Source organism: Streptopelia decaocto (genome assembly GCF_964273445.1).
Source record: "Streptopelia decaocto genome assembly, chromosome: 1".
NCBI lineage: Eukaryota > Metazoa > Chordata > Aves > Columbiformes > Columbidae > Streptopelia > Streptopelia decaocto.
Window position 1 is genome coordinate 5,027,251 of NC_138663.1, and position 15,066 is coordinate 5,042,316.

A 15,066-nucleotide genomic window follows, 5' to 3' on the forward strand; every position below is an offset into this window, starting at 1 on the left:
GAATGAAGGTATTGAGAACAGCCCTGTGGAGAATGACTTAGATGTGCTGGTGGATGGAAGATTGGACATGACCCCGCCAGGTGCACTTGCAGCCCAGAAGCCAATGGTGTCCTGGGCTGCATCACAAGGAACGTGGGCAGCAGGTCAGGGAGGTGATTCTGCCCCTCTGCTCTGCTCTGGTGAGACCCCCCTGCAGTGCTGGTCCAGCTCTGGGTCCTCAGCACAGGACACACATGGACCTGCTGGAGAGGGGCCAGAGGAGCCACAGGAATGATCTGAGGCTGGAACAGCTCTGCTGGGAGGACAAGCTGAGAGAGTTGGGGTGTTCAGCTGGAGAAGAGAAAGCTCCAGGGAGAACTTATTGTGGCCTTTCTGGACTTAAAAGGGGCCGATAAGAAAGATGGGAACAGACTTTTTAGCAGGGCCTGTTATGACAGGATGAGGGGTGATGGTTTTAAACTAAAAGACGACAGGTTCAGGCTGGACATGAGGAAGAAATTTTTTTACACTGTAGGTGGTGAGAGCCTGGCCCAGGTTGCCCGGAGAGGTGGTGGATGAACCATCCCTGGAGACATCCCAGGTCAGGCTGGATGGGGCTCTGAGCAATGTGAGCTGGTGAAGATGTCCCCGCTCATGGCAGGGGTGGCACTGGACGAGCTTTGAAGGTCCCTTCCAACCCAAACCATTCTATGATTCTGTGGTATCAATGCAGGGGGGTCATCTTTGCCACTTCTTCCCTTCTCCATGTGCTGGGTACCCCTATCCTCCACATTGTCCATGTTTCTTTGAGCTGCTGACACCTCCCTCATCTCATCAGTAGTTGATATGAACCAGGTATATTACCCAGGTGTACCTGTGAAAAGGCACAGCAAAAGAAAACAGGCTTTCTGTAGGAAACTCAGGCTGTTTTCCACAGTTGGTAATTGGTCCCATTGTTAGGAATCTAGAGAAGCTGAGGTCAGTCTATGCAGCAAAGTCCTAAGATACTACGGGAGGACCTGGCAGAAGCTTTTCACTGCTTATGTTTTCAAAATCCAAATTCCATGAGGAAAGGAGGAAGAAACATTAGCATAAGTATTGCCTGTGCCTGCCTCATGTTTCCCTCATGTTGCTTTTTCATTGCCTGTTTTTCAAGTGGCAGCAGATTGTTAACACTCCCCATCAGCAAGACACTATGGACTTGCTTTCAAATCTAGCAGCTGTCAACTCCTGCTCTGCCACCAGTTTATCCTGCTTTCTGCTGCGGGCTACTTTTGACTTGCTCCTTTGAGACCCAAGTGTCCCACCTTCACAGGCAGCTGGATTACTGTGCTCTCTTCATGCGCTGCTGTGGATGAAGCAGTGCATATAGGTGATGTGGAGGTGAATGGGGACAAAGAAGTCACTCTGCAGTACAGTACAGATGTGCTTTCAAAAGTGGTGGGTGATGTGGGAGGAATCTCACCTTTTCAGCGTTTAGGTTAAGGGCTGGGATTCATCTCGTTTCAGACAAATGCAGTCATCCTGAGCTGAGCACTGAGGGTCTTGCAAACACAACTGATAAATGGAGACCTAGAAGTTCCCATGCTTTTCCCCCAAGGGCAGAAGGAGCCCTTCCTTCACATCAAGCACTCCTTGAGAACAGGAGCTGAGGAGAGACCTTCTCACCCTGTACAACTGCCTGAAAGGGGGTTGTAGCATGGAGGGTGTTGGTCTCTTCTCCCAAGTAGCATGTGATAGGACATGGCCTCAGGTTGCACCAGGGGAGGTTCAGATTGGGTATCAGGAAAAATTTTGTCAGGGAAAGAGCTGTCAGGTATTGGAAAAGGCTGCCCAAGGCTGTCACCATCTCTGAAGGGATTTAAAAGGCGTTTAGATGAGGTTCTTAGGGACATGGTTTAGTGCTAGAGTTAGGTTATGGTTTGACTTGGTGATCCCAAAGGTCTCTTCCAACTGAAATGATTCTATGATTCTAAATCTGATGGCGCAACAGCAGCATGGATGCGAAGGAACAGGTTGATGTCAGCAATCACAGAGGTCCTCTTTGGGGATGACTCTGGTCAGAACATTAATACTGTTTCACACAGTTAGATGAAACTTGCTCCCAACCACAAACTCCCCACATTTCAAAAATGTCACCTCTCCCGTCAAAACCCACAAAGCATATACCTACCCTCTCTTCCCAGCTTGAAGTTTTGAGTTATGGAAACCACTACATAGCTCCAGGACAATTTTAGGTGCCTTTTTTTCAAATTCTGGACCTGGCAACCCATGATCCATGCTTTCTCCTGAAATCCCCCCAAAAGATAGCTGATCCATACCTCTTTGAGGACCAGCACGCACTTGCCAGGCCCGACAGACTGAGGTAGCTCTGCTATTCTGCCTTTGTTTAAATATGGACCTGAGAAGCAGCGGTGGTTGATGTAGAGCTGGGGGCAGCAGTATCTCCCATTGATGGTGCCTGCAAGGAGAAAGTAGCATTGACGTGCATGTAGCACTTCTGTACAATAAATAGAGAGTCCTTTTTCTTCCTCCTAGATGTGGGAAGGAGGGAAGAAGAGTAAATGAGGCACAAAGAAGTCTCTCCTGGGGCAGGAGGTACAGAAGCCTCTGCTACTCAAATCCATCCAACACGGGAAAAGTGATTGCTTTTAGTAAGAACTAATTTGTCTGCAGACCCTCCCAAAAGGAGAATCTGGAATGGATTTCATTCGTAACATGGCCCGAAGCTCTTCCATAGCTTGTATTGGAGTCAAATGGGAAAGACTAAGTTGCAACTTGCCAGACAGGGAATGTATTGGCTGCCTCTCACAAATACGGAATCGGCTCAGGGTGAAAATTCAGGTGGAGGGCTCAACAAACCCCTCTTCATCTACTGTCCAACCCAGTAAGCACTGAGGTGCCGTTGCCCAGACCCAACGTGGAACTACAGAGCAGTTTTCTTTGTCTGGGGTAATTACCCTGGGCTTCTTTATAGCCCAGGAAGCTAAATGGGTACTTCTAAATGCAGTTCATGTGCTATCCAAGTGGTTATCCACTTTTTGGTTATCATACCCAAAAAGGGCCCGTTTCTCCCCATTTGATTGTAACAGAGCCCTGGGATGTTGGCTCAGATGGCAACACATGCTTTGCAGTCTGCGAAATAAAGTGACTTAAATCCTGCCCCTCCTGCAGAGTCTATGCAATTAACTGGATGAATATTGCATTCTCAGAGCTAAAGGGGAGAAAAAATTTACTTTAGCAGAAGTAGCAGCCATGCCACACAGTCCTGATGCTAACATAGGGACCCATTAAGTCCTGGTGCAAGCAATTTCACTGATGCCAATTAAAAAGTCACATCCATCTCCACCAGAGTTTCATTAGCCCGGTCCTAACATCGTTAGCTGGAATGGGCACGCTGCAGGGGAACTCTGATAACCCCAGCAAGATACGATGCTCACACATGGAGGACCAGACCCTCACATGCTGTCCATCAGAAACTCTTCGCAATGTTGGTGGGTCCACACCGCCTTACATCCCCTGAGGATGTGGTCCCATCTCCCCACCCATATGACATGCTCATTCCCTTTTTGGGGTCATCCCCCTCCATTCAGGCAACAGGTCCTTGAAATAAGGATCCTGCTGGTGCCCAGCAACCTCACCTGTTGTGTCGGGCTGAGGAATCGGGCAGAGGTCATGAGGTATTTTCTCAACAGGCACTGTGGATGGTAACCTGTTAAACAGCAATTTGATGTATTTAATAGCGTCAGACAAGGTAAACGGGCAGAAACAGCCTTCAGAATGGACCAAGAGATGCACCAAGACCTGCTCAGAGCGAGGAATGGGGATGCCTCAAAAGCAACCCCATTTCCACACAGTTTATCATAGCCCAGGGCCAGCATATTGCCGAAGAATGAGCCAGGTCCAGCCCTCCTCCAAAAATACACTCTGGTCTGTGAGCTTTAGCCCTTCAGGCTGCAAATATTCACACTTAAATCTCTTAAATTCTAGTTTCTAGAAACTGCAAGGCCTAGATCGGGAAATGCCCTCCTGGTGCATGTCCGTCTTCCATAAGCATCCCTTACTGGCCATCAGACACTGGCTATACAGTTGCACCTAGTAAAATATTTCTATTTCAGAGACTTTTAACCATGCTTACAAATATTTTCAATTTAAAATAATCCCCTTGCCAACTCTCCTGTGGTACCTGGGTAGTAGTTACCAAAGTCACTCAGTTGCTGTTTATTATCTCCCCTGGAAGCCCTGATGCATCACTGTAAAAATATCACCTTAAAAACAAAAAACTTACTGCTTTTCTGGTTGCACAACTGCAATTCTTCTCTTCCTTCGCACTGCAAAAATGAAGCAAGGAAGAAAATAACCAGTTTTGTACTCTTCCATCCTAAACAGTATACCCATAATGCATAAAAAGCTATATAAATGCGCTGACTATAAAATGACTTCTAACACAATGAAATGGTACTTAATTACTATCTCCATCTTTTCTTGGTATTTTTTAAGTAAGTCACTACATCATTAAAACCTACTTTAAAGATGTAATAATACACTTAATCTTTCCTCTGGAATGCTAATATCATGTTTTATGGGAACAGTATAAAAAATTAAAATAAAAACACAAATATTTTTCCATACAGAAACACATATGGATAAAATTACATTTTACAAGCATGATTACCTCCAGCATAATTTATCCCTAGCTATAAATTGCCATAAAGCTGCATAATGTTGCCATAGCAGTATTCTCCCAAATTAGGCCCCGGCTGCCTGATTTTTAACTTAAGCATATTTAACTCTTCAAAAGGGTTGGCACATTTTAAAATTTGCCTTTCAAATGTTAATTAATATAAACAGAGAGGCTAATTTTCGTCTGGTGGCTTAAGATCGGGGCTGGATAGTTTCTGTGAGGAACGGAACACCACCCAGCCACTGAGCACTCATGAGCTGCCTTCAAATGCAAATGGAAAGGGAAGAACTTGGTCTTAATATGCACTGGAGGCAGGACAAAACACCACAGGCTTAATTGTTCTGGGAGAGATTTAAATTAAACACCAGGGAAACCTCTGAGCAGTGAAATAACAGGATAGATATGCTGGGAGGGGGCAGAAACTCCATCACAGGAGGCCAGCAAATATTTCTACGTTTAGATGGAGCAGATCCTCTTTATGTCCACTCCACCCTATATTTTATGTTTCTTTTTTTCTAATTTGAGGTCCTGTGTCCTTAATTCACTCAACTGGCCAGGTGAACTTGGCTCAGCACAACAAAACCTGGTTTTGGTCTGACAACCCCACCACAAGCCCACAAGCCACACTGCAGTCCCAAACCACATTAACAGCCTTTCCTAGTGCAAACAATCCCACTTTTAGAGGGACTGATCCCTCAGACAAGTAGAAATTGCATAATACCAGTGCTGCAGAGTCTGGTCACTAACTAGATTTATTACTATTTATTACAGTACACTTACAGCCTGGTTACTAGTCTGCTAGTTAGGTTGGTGGTTTCAAGAACTGGATTATAGCTATAAGACAAACTCTCTGATAAATCTGTAGATGTAATATCTACGCTGCTTGAGGTTTCCATGTACTTACAAACAGCTTTGTGTGGTGGAGTCAGGTTATAAGCATTCGCTTCACACCAGCCAACAGGGAAAATGTCCATAGACTCTACATCAACTATGTACTCTGGAGAGGGCATCTGTAAACCTATAAATACAAATTTATCATGTAATTTAGACATGGGAATACTGAGCTCAGAGCCATTCAAGCATTCATCATGAACCAAGGGAAGCAGATGATGGAACACATGAAAATAAATCTGCTTCCCTGCATCAAAATCAGGCATCATTTCAACTTCCATTTTTCAGACAGCGATGATAAGGCTGTCTGAGTTAGAGTGCGATTCCAGAGAAAATCCTCATTAAGAGCACTCTAAGGGTGCGCAGTGAAGCAGCCAAAAGTTAGAATGGTTAAACATGCATGAATCTCCCCACCAAGATGGCCTGATTGACTCTCAGGTTTTTTTGCATAAGCAATTTAGCAGAACTTTTTGGGTGGTTGCTCTTAATGGTAACAGGGTGTATATGGGATTCAACAGGATGGTACCTAATGTGACAGACCTTGAAACATTTTTTTTTGTGTAGTTGTGCCCTTTGAGTCACTGTTTTCAAGGGCGAGCGATGGCCACTCTTCTGTCTAAAGGTGCCATGAATTCTTCTAGGGCACCGCACTGCACATGAAACTCGAGCTGATCACCCACAGAGGGAGCAACAATATAACTGAGACAGATGCACTAATATCTCTGGCATAATACTGACTCCAAAATTCCACTGAAAACCTTTGCTTCAAGCAATTATCTTCCAGTTTGGTTATTATCCTTTAGAAGACACTCTCCTGTCTTGGTTTACGTGGCTCGCACTCAAAGCCCATTGCAGCAAATGGAAATATTCCCACTGGCTTTGAGGTCATTTGAAAACAACTTTGGATCCCGAGTCAAGATCCTGTTTAGTTACTCTAGTTCTGTGCCTGGCCAGCAAGTTCACCCCCCTCTGTCATTTCCACCCTAGGACCGATAGCTCCAGCACCAGAATGAGATAATCTAATAAAAGAGACTAAATGATCAGCAGCTTCCCCTGCAGCGTCCTCGCCTTTGCATCTCTTACAGCATCTTTGCCTCCTGCTTAATGCAGCAGTGTTTGCTGCACACAGCTACACGACTATGGGGAACTTCCCACTAATGAATGTTCATCAAGGGCTTACGGTGTAATTGAAACAGTAATTGAACTTTGCGATGCGAATGGCACCCAGGCTGAGACGCAGTGTTTGGATCCGTCTCGTCTCTAGTAATAAACTTGCTGCACTCTGAGTGTGCGTGGTTGTATGAAAACCCAAACCAAGCAGGAAAATAGATGCTGGTGCTTGTGTGGCTGGAGGAAATAACTTAAAAAAATGAAATAATCATAGAATCATAGAATGCTAGGGATTGGAAGGGACCTCGAAAGATCATCTAGTCCAATCCCCCCGCCGGAGCAGGAACACCCAGATGAGGTTACACAGGAAGGTGTCCAGGCGGGTTGGAATGTCTGCAGAGAAGGAGACTCCACAACCTCCCTGGGCAGCCTGGGCCAGGCTCTGGCGCCCTCACGGAGAAGAAGTTTCTTCTCAAGTTTAAGTGGAACCTCTTATGTTCCAGCTTAAACCCATTACCCCTTGTCCTACCATTGTTTGCCACTGAGAAGAGCCTGGCTCCATCCCAATGACACTCACCCTTTGTATATTTATGAACATTAGTAAGGTCACCCCTCAGTCTCCTCTTCTCCAGACTAAAGAGACACAGCTCCCTCAGCCTTTCCTCACATGGGAGATGCTCCACTCCCTTCAGCATCTTGGTTGCCCTACGCTGGACATTCTGCAGCAGTTCCCTGTCCTGCTGGAACTGAGGAGCCCAGAACTGGACACAATATTCCAGGTGTGGTCTCACCAGGGCAGAGTAGAGGGGAAGGAGAACCTCTCTCGATCTACTAACCACCCCCCTTCTAATCCACCCCAGGTACCATTGGCCTTCCTGGCCACAAGGGGCCAGTGCTGGCTCATGGTCATCCTGCTGTCCACCAGGATCCCCAGGTCCCGCTCCCCTACACCGCTCTCTAATGGATCATTCTCCAACTTATACTGGAACCTGGGGTGGTTAATAATGGTGTCTGCACAGATTCATGGATGTCTTCATGGTATTCCTCTGAGTCCTGCATTGTGTTCACACATTGTTCACTGAAGATACAGTCTCTGTTTCACTGGGAGGTGGGGAAGGGATGAAGGCACATGATACAGGACACAACCTGCCCATATGAGCAGCTGAGCATCAATGCAAAGTCTCAGCCCCTGGTATTCCCTGCAAAACCATTTGCCTCCACGAGGAAGCATCAAGAGGTCACTTTCTCAATTTGAACCTGATGAAAGCTGCACTCACCAGTGGGCAGAATATTTTCAGCTAACACCACAAATCCAGCCAAGGAGCTGATGTGAGAACTGCTGAAGTCAGTGAAGACGTGCATGAAGTAAGACATGGAGCAAGCCCTAAACACAGCAACACATCAACACAGTCCTTACCAAAATTTCACCAAACGTGGCAAAATCCACCATTTTCATCACTGTAACTGTTCTATGGTGTCATTCTGACCCAATAAACAGATGAAATGTACTTTCCTGCTTGCAAACAACAATTCATGTGACAGGAAAATTTTAAAGTTTACAGCTGTAGCCACCCAAATGAGGAAGGAAGCACCATGATGTCTGTTCTCCTGCAACATCACTACTCCTCTTGAACAATATACGGCTACTCTGTCCTCCTTGGTAATGCTTCTTCCTTCTGGCAATCGACAGCCCTGCCTTCCACTTCCAATATCTTACTGATTCGTTTGGCCTCACTCATATAAGCAGAAAACAGCTCGTTTGAGACTCATTAGTTTCATTTTATGCTGACATTCTCCCAGACTAGGAAATGTCTGTAAGACTTGAGATGTTAAATGGAAAAGAAGAGAATGGAGAGACTGGAAATAGGGTGAGGAAAACATCCATCTCCTGCTACAAATCCTGGGCAGAACAGAGCAGCAACTCTGGAAAACTCTCAAAGGGAAAATTATGGAAGACCTCCTTGGAGAAGTGATTAGCAAGAGGGTTTTCCTCAAATTCCTAAGCTGCGCAGAGACTGAACATTATTACTTGTATAAATTCATACCAGGAACGCTTCGGCTTTAAAATCTAAAATGAACCAGTAAAAATTAACAATGCAGATGATGAGTAATAAAGAAGCAGGAAGTGATGGGATGAGCACAGCCTTGGATCAGCTCTGCGCTTCTCTTCCACCACGGGGGAACTATACTGCTGCTCATTAAATGCTCGCCCTGAAGTTTACAGACTTCTGCTACTGTACAAAGCGTGATTTATTAAGCAATGTTCCCTCACATCTAACTCGACACTGCTTAACTACTGCGTCCTGGTTTATGGCCGCAGCTTGGGCTGTCAAACAGTGAAAATGGGAGGGTGACAATGAAAGCTTCAGACGTGCCCATGATGGATGCTGGGACCCGAGGTCTTCAGCGATGGTCTCCCATGGTAGCTGGGGAGCCTTGGTACTACCAGAATATAAATAACCAGTTAGAAACAATAGTGTATTAATGGACTAAAAAAAAAAAAATGCCACAGTTCAAGCCACATTTATTTTACAACTCTGCAAGCAGAGTGGTTTTTTTTAATGCTTAGTTTTAGTGTAACACTGTGCATACTGTGGTCATGTATTTCAACAGCAGCTAAGACTTCTTTTTATTTTTGCAGTCTTTTGCATCCTTTCCTTTTACTACAGATCATTTTGTTTGAGATATAAAACAGGCATAAATCATCTATGTATCAGAATTCAAAAGACAAGGAGATGCACACAGGGCTTTTTTAATGACAAGTTGTAAGAAACATTCTTTAAGTAATTAAAAGACAGGGAGAAAGAGATGAGGGAGGGGTGCAAGGTGGGAGTGTGTGGCCTTCTCCCTTCTATCCAGGCTCTTGGAGGATTAGTTGATTTAAAGACCCAAGAAACAGCACTGCCTATTCACTGCAATGGGTAAAAGTTTATTGAACACCAAGGATTCCCAAACTCCATAAAATGTGCATATGAAAGTGAAGGCACTTCGCCATTTAAGAAGGGGAGCTGCCAGAACAGGTCAGATTCCTTGACCAGATGTGTATAAATTTGGTAAGAGCCTTAGTAAGAACTCAATTTCAAACAAGTGTTGATTCCAGCTCTTCACCAAAATAATTGCCTTCTGTCCAGACCAGGCTGCAGATGAGCTTTTGCTACCTTGAGTCACAAGTCAACCAGTTATCTTAGACAACAAAAAAAAACAAAGCTTGCTACTGCATGTAGCTCTACTAAAATCAAAGATGCAATGTCATACCTGCCCTGTACACTGGACATAAACAGAATCACAGAGTGGCTGGGGTTGGAAAGGACCTCTGGAGATCATCCAGTCCAACCCACCTGCTAACACAGCGTCACCAGAGCAGATCACACAGGAAGGTGTCCAGGTGGGTTTGAATGTCTCCAGAGAAGGAGACTCCACAACCTCTCTGGGCAGCCTGGGCCAGGCTCTGGCACCTCAAAGGAAAGAAGTTTCTCCTCATATTCAGATGGAACCTCCTGTGCTTCAGTCTGTGCCCATTGCCCCTCACCCTGTCACTGGGCACCACTGAACAGAGTCTGGTCTATCCTCTGACACCCACCCTGGAGATATTTATAACCATTGATGAGATCCCCTCTCAGCTTCTCTTCTCCAGCTAACAGCCCCATCTCAGTCTCTCCTCATCAGAAAGACGCTCCAGACCCCTCATCATCTTCATAGCCGCTGCTGGACTCTGTCCAGTAACTCCTTGTCCTTCTTAAACTAGAGAGCCCAGAACTGGACACAGTACTCCAGATGGGGCCTCACCCAGAGGTGACAAACTGCGTGGGGTGACAGCTATACGTCAGGGATGGAGACGATGACAGCCCAGCTCTCCTACATCTCCCACCTCTGCTGCATTTGGGCACACACCTGCAGCTCTGCTCTCCCCACATCCCATCCAGCCCAAACCACCAGGCTTCACAGCGAAGACACAAGAAGCACAAATGATCTGCCCTGCCAAGCTTTAGGTCAGGAGGAATCTCTCTTCAGGCAGCAATTGAGTTATAAACCCCCAAGAATGGAATTTATCGCAAAAGCATCGGGAAAGCTTTGTCTACCATAGAATAGAGCTAAACACCGCACAACATCTGCTTCTGTTGTATTTTAGAGCAAGCTGCTAGCACAGATGAGGTACTCTGGGCTACCTGACAATGTGTTTATTAAATTTCAGGGCTTTGATTAGAGACCTTTCCTGTTGTACAAATGGCACTGCACATTGCCAGCCGCTGAAATACTTCTTGGGTTATTATAATCAATGTGGTATGATGCTGAAGGTGATGTGCCGGCTGATGATGAAGCAATACAGTTAGTATCCATCTGGCTTCCACCATCTTCCAGCAATAAAACACTGAGATCTGAGTACTTGGCAGAGAAAGGATCTGCACCTTTTGTGCAGATCAAACTTGAACCTTCATCTCACATGGGACTTCTTCAAGAACCTCTTGTCAAGACCCCTGTTCCTCTGTCCTTTCCTGAAATCCTACGCTAGACTATGGTTTGCACGCCCATTAAACCTTTCCTAACTGTTTTACCCTGGAAAGGTCAAAATAAACTTCATAAAGCTCTGAGAACTAGGGTTCAAACTGCTTTTGCAGAAACAATCTTGACAGCAGACCAGATTTAATGCAGTTCAGCAGAATTACTCATGAGCCAGCATACTGACCACATGGACCAGCAGAAAAGACATGGGTGACTCCTTTCCTCCCTCCCCCTGCTACAGAGCTCCCATGGAGCAAGCAGGTGTCACTGACTTCAGCAAAGGGAAGACTTGCTCTGTTCCCTTTTGATTCTGCTCTCTGCAGGGCAACTCTGTAAGCTGGAGCTCAGCACAAGCTTCATTTCTCCCCAACCTTTCCTCCTCTTAGGAGTCTGGAGTACCAAAAACATCATACACTACTCCCTGAGCTGCGGAAGGTGTTGATCTCTTCTCCCAAGGAGCAAATGATAGGACAAGAGGAAATGGCCTCAAGTTGCACCAGGGGAAGTTTAGATTGGATATTAGGAAAAAATTCTTCCCAGAAAGGGCTGTCAGGCATTGAAACAGGCTTCCCAGGGCAGTGATGGAGTCACCATCCCTGAAGGGGTTTAAAAGCACAGAGACAAGGTTCTTAGGGACATAGTTTAGTGCTAGAGTTAGGTTATGGTTGCACTCGATGATCCTGAGGGTGTCTTCCAACTGAAAGGATTCTATGATTCTATAATATGACTGCACCTTGCTTTCCTTCCAGGTCACCAAGATATCATGCCGTTGTATTATTGTAATATGTCTTGGGGTTGTACGTAGCAAGTGTTTAAGAGATATTGCTCTTTCATCGGCCCAGTATCTCAAGGATGCCTTGAAATATCTAGTGGCATAAGCAGAGCTGCACAGTATCAATCGCAAGTGACCGCAAGCAAAGGGGTGGAGGTGTTTTAACATCACACCTCCCTGAACCATCAGGGTAACTTGGGCAAATGCATTTTGTTTTGCAAATGGCAGGGTTCTGGCAAGATGTTGATTTTGGTCTGTATCAGGGCTAGCAGCATGTCTGTCTTGGCATTCATCAAGAGGCAGAAACACAGATCTTACAGAGACTGGGGATGAGCAGGACTACGGGCCACCAGAAGTGCCTTTGATATTTTCATGATTCTTCAGAAGAAAGCAACGAAGCATATTACATTTGCAGCTGATGCTGACTCAATTACTATTGATTTCAGAGGGAAAGTGGAGCTCTTATATCCCTTACAGATGAAGCCAGTAGCTTCAAAAAATGGTATGTTACCTTGATGGGTAAAAATTAACCTATTTTGTGACAACGATGGATTCTACAACAACTTTATGGTTTATAACAGTGCCCATCAAAACACTTACCTGTGTGTGGCTTTCTGCTCTCTGTGGCTTTAAAAATAACACTGGCTTTAAAGCCATAATAAGAAGAATCTCTCTGTTGTTCTAAATTACACTTACTTAAGAAGTCTCTGCCCAGTTGAATTGAGAAAGAAAGTCCCAAGAGCAAAACCACATAAAAATGAGCTCATCTACACCTCTTTTCAAGAAAGGTGGAAATGGAAGTTTTGCTATGGTATCATGTTCTGCTAGTTTTACAGCACTGTCCTAAATACCGCTTGTACCGTGGTGATGTTCTCCATGGGGTGATGGCTTTCTAAACACTCTATAATAGAGCTGCCTGCAAGAGCTCTCTTAGATCAGCAAAGGAAATTACACAATCAAAGGAGGGAGAGATGTGAGCATGTGATGGTCATGGTGAGGAAGAGCATATATTGCAGAAGTTTCATGGACCTAGGTCAAAGAAGGAGTGAAAGAATGAGGGAGGGAAGGAGGATGTTTGTAGGGGGACAGGAGATCCCATGAGAGCATGCTGGGAACCACAGTGGAAGTCTCAGCTGCACAAGTGAGTCCATTCCCAGATGGAGATCTATCATGATGGCAAGGAAGAGGTTTCTGTCATCAACGGAGACCATGCTGATAGAATCCACAGGGATGGGAAGGTGGAAGCTCTTGTGGCTCCCTCAGGGAGAGAGCAGGGTAAGATAGTTCTTTAATAACGTACTATTGGTTGATGTGTGTAAAATGGAAAGGCTGGAGAAAGCAGTTTTGTGGAGAGGATGAAGGATAAAATTCAGAGAGTGTTTGAGTGAACCACACAAACACAAGCAGACTTTATACCACGTACCTTCAAGGCGAAGCCACATTAACCGTCCTTTAACTGAGGTGACAGAAGCAACACATATCTCTGCAGGGTTCCTGGGGTTCACCGCCTCCAGCTTCATGTTCTTAGTAAAGCCACGGCTGAAGGATGTCTGAAAGAGTCAAGAGCCAACACTGAAATATGGCACTGCAGCACTGCATGACTTTAACTAGGCTGTCCACTGAGAAGCATAAATTCAACATGGTTTGCTTTTCACTGGAAGTGCAGAATACACTGAAGAACATAAAGGCGTCCAGATTCAAAAGGGACCTGCCCTCGACACCCATATGAAAAAAAAATGATGACAACAAATCAGGAAGGAATGTATTTCATGGTTTACTCCAACCCCTAACTCTCAGAGACTGAGAGACTCAGAGGTTACTCTACACCAGCTCCACGTATATCTGAATGCTTGCTAGTGACGCATTTGCTGTTCACCATTGCTGATGGGAAATTACACAGAGGGTTCCCAGATCTCCTGTGCTTGAGCACCTCTCACCTTCCTAGGAGAAACCTTGTAAAGTAAATAACCCATCTTGCCTGAGACCAGAGAAACTTCTTCAGACATTTAGTTGCCCAGGCTGACTGAGGATGGAGAAATCTGAGTAACCTATTCAAGTATGTTTTTCTTCATGGAGTATTTTAAGCTCCATGTACAAAGTCCTTCTCTGTTGACTTCAGGTACACAAGTTCATCAGTTTGCAGGTGGGTGTAGATGGAGCCAGTTGTGTTCACTGCTACAGCAGTAACTCTGAACACTTAAATACAACCTAAATACAACCTAAATGCACTTAAACCAAAGAAACAGGTCTTTCACAGGTTATCTGAGGCTCCCACTACCCCCTCACTCTTCTCCAGTGAAGGCAAAGCCAGGTCTGATGTTAGAGCAATGCTCCCCAAACAAGTGGTCATCACCCCAACTACAAAACATGGAACTAAAACGTGGGGTCATGAGCTTGCGAGAATGCAGCATCCCCCATTGTACTAAGAGTTTGGGTGTCCTAAGAGAAGCTGACCAGCTCCTCCTGCACCTGCCAGAGCCAGGATCGCTGAGCCACAACGTAACAAACCAGAGCTCCTGTTTGCAGCCACTGCAGGTGATCCCAAGTGCAGAGCGATCCCAAAACCCTACAACCCTCTCCAAAACCTTCCCCACCAGCCTCAAGCTACTCTTTATCCACTTTCATCCCTACCTTCTGTCCCTTCCAGTGTCCCCTCTCCTTTCACTTCTGCTCAGTCCCTTCCCAACATCTCCACCACCAGAAAACACATAACGCAATACCTGTGGCCATGCCATGGCTTCTTTTCCTTGCACCTTCGTCCCCTTTGTCCCACCTATTCTGCAACACACCAGCTCTGAACACTTGCATCTCTCTTTTTGCACACAGCAGCATGAAAAGGTTCCCCCTTGCAGCTGAGATTTTGGCTAACGATAATTAGGATGGGTAATAATTGTCACCGACTCAAAATGACATCAACATCTCATCTAGCAACCCCATGTGAACAACTGGAAGCCAGATTCAAATTAAGTCCTTCTGCTATTTGTAGCACCTCTGGTCATAGGCACTTCACCTTGACCAATCACTGGGAGCTCTTTGTGAGACTAAAACTTATGGATTTGGTCTTTTTTTCATCAAGGGGCCTTCCAAGAATGTGCTGCTAGTCTCAAACATTGCTTGGACTGCCACAAGC

The 15,066-nt window shown here is 45.4% G+C and overlaps 1 protein-coding gene across 1 annotated transcript in view; it reads right to left on the reverse strand.

Moving 5' to 3' along the window:
* Nucleotides 1-15,066, reverse strand: part of SFMBT2 (Scm like with four mbt domains 2) — a gene marked incomplete at its 5' end in the record, with an annotated part of 107,840 nt that overhangs the window by 20,293 nt on the left and 72,481 nt on the right. The window contains 5 exons of the mRNA XM_082076069.1: nt 2,301-2,440; nt 3,621-3,691; nt 4,268-4,310; nt 5,568-5,681; nt 13,360-13,486. Of these exons, the coding sequence (XP_081932195.1) occupies nt 2,301-2,440; nt 3,621-3,691; nt 4,268-4,310; nt 5,568-5,681; nt 13,360-13,486 (495 nt within the window). The remainder of the gene's footprint in view (nt 1-2,300; nt 2,441-3,620; nt 3,692-4,267; nt 4,311-5,567; nt 5,682-13,359; nt 13,487-15,066) is intronic.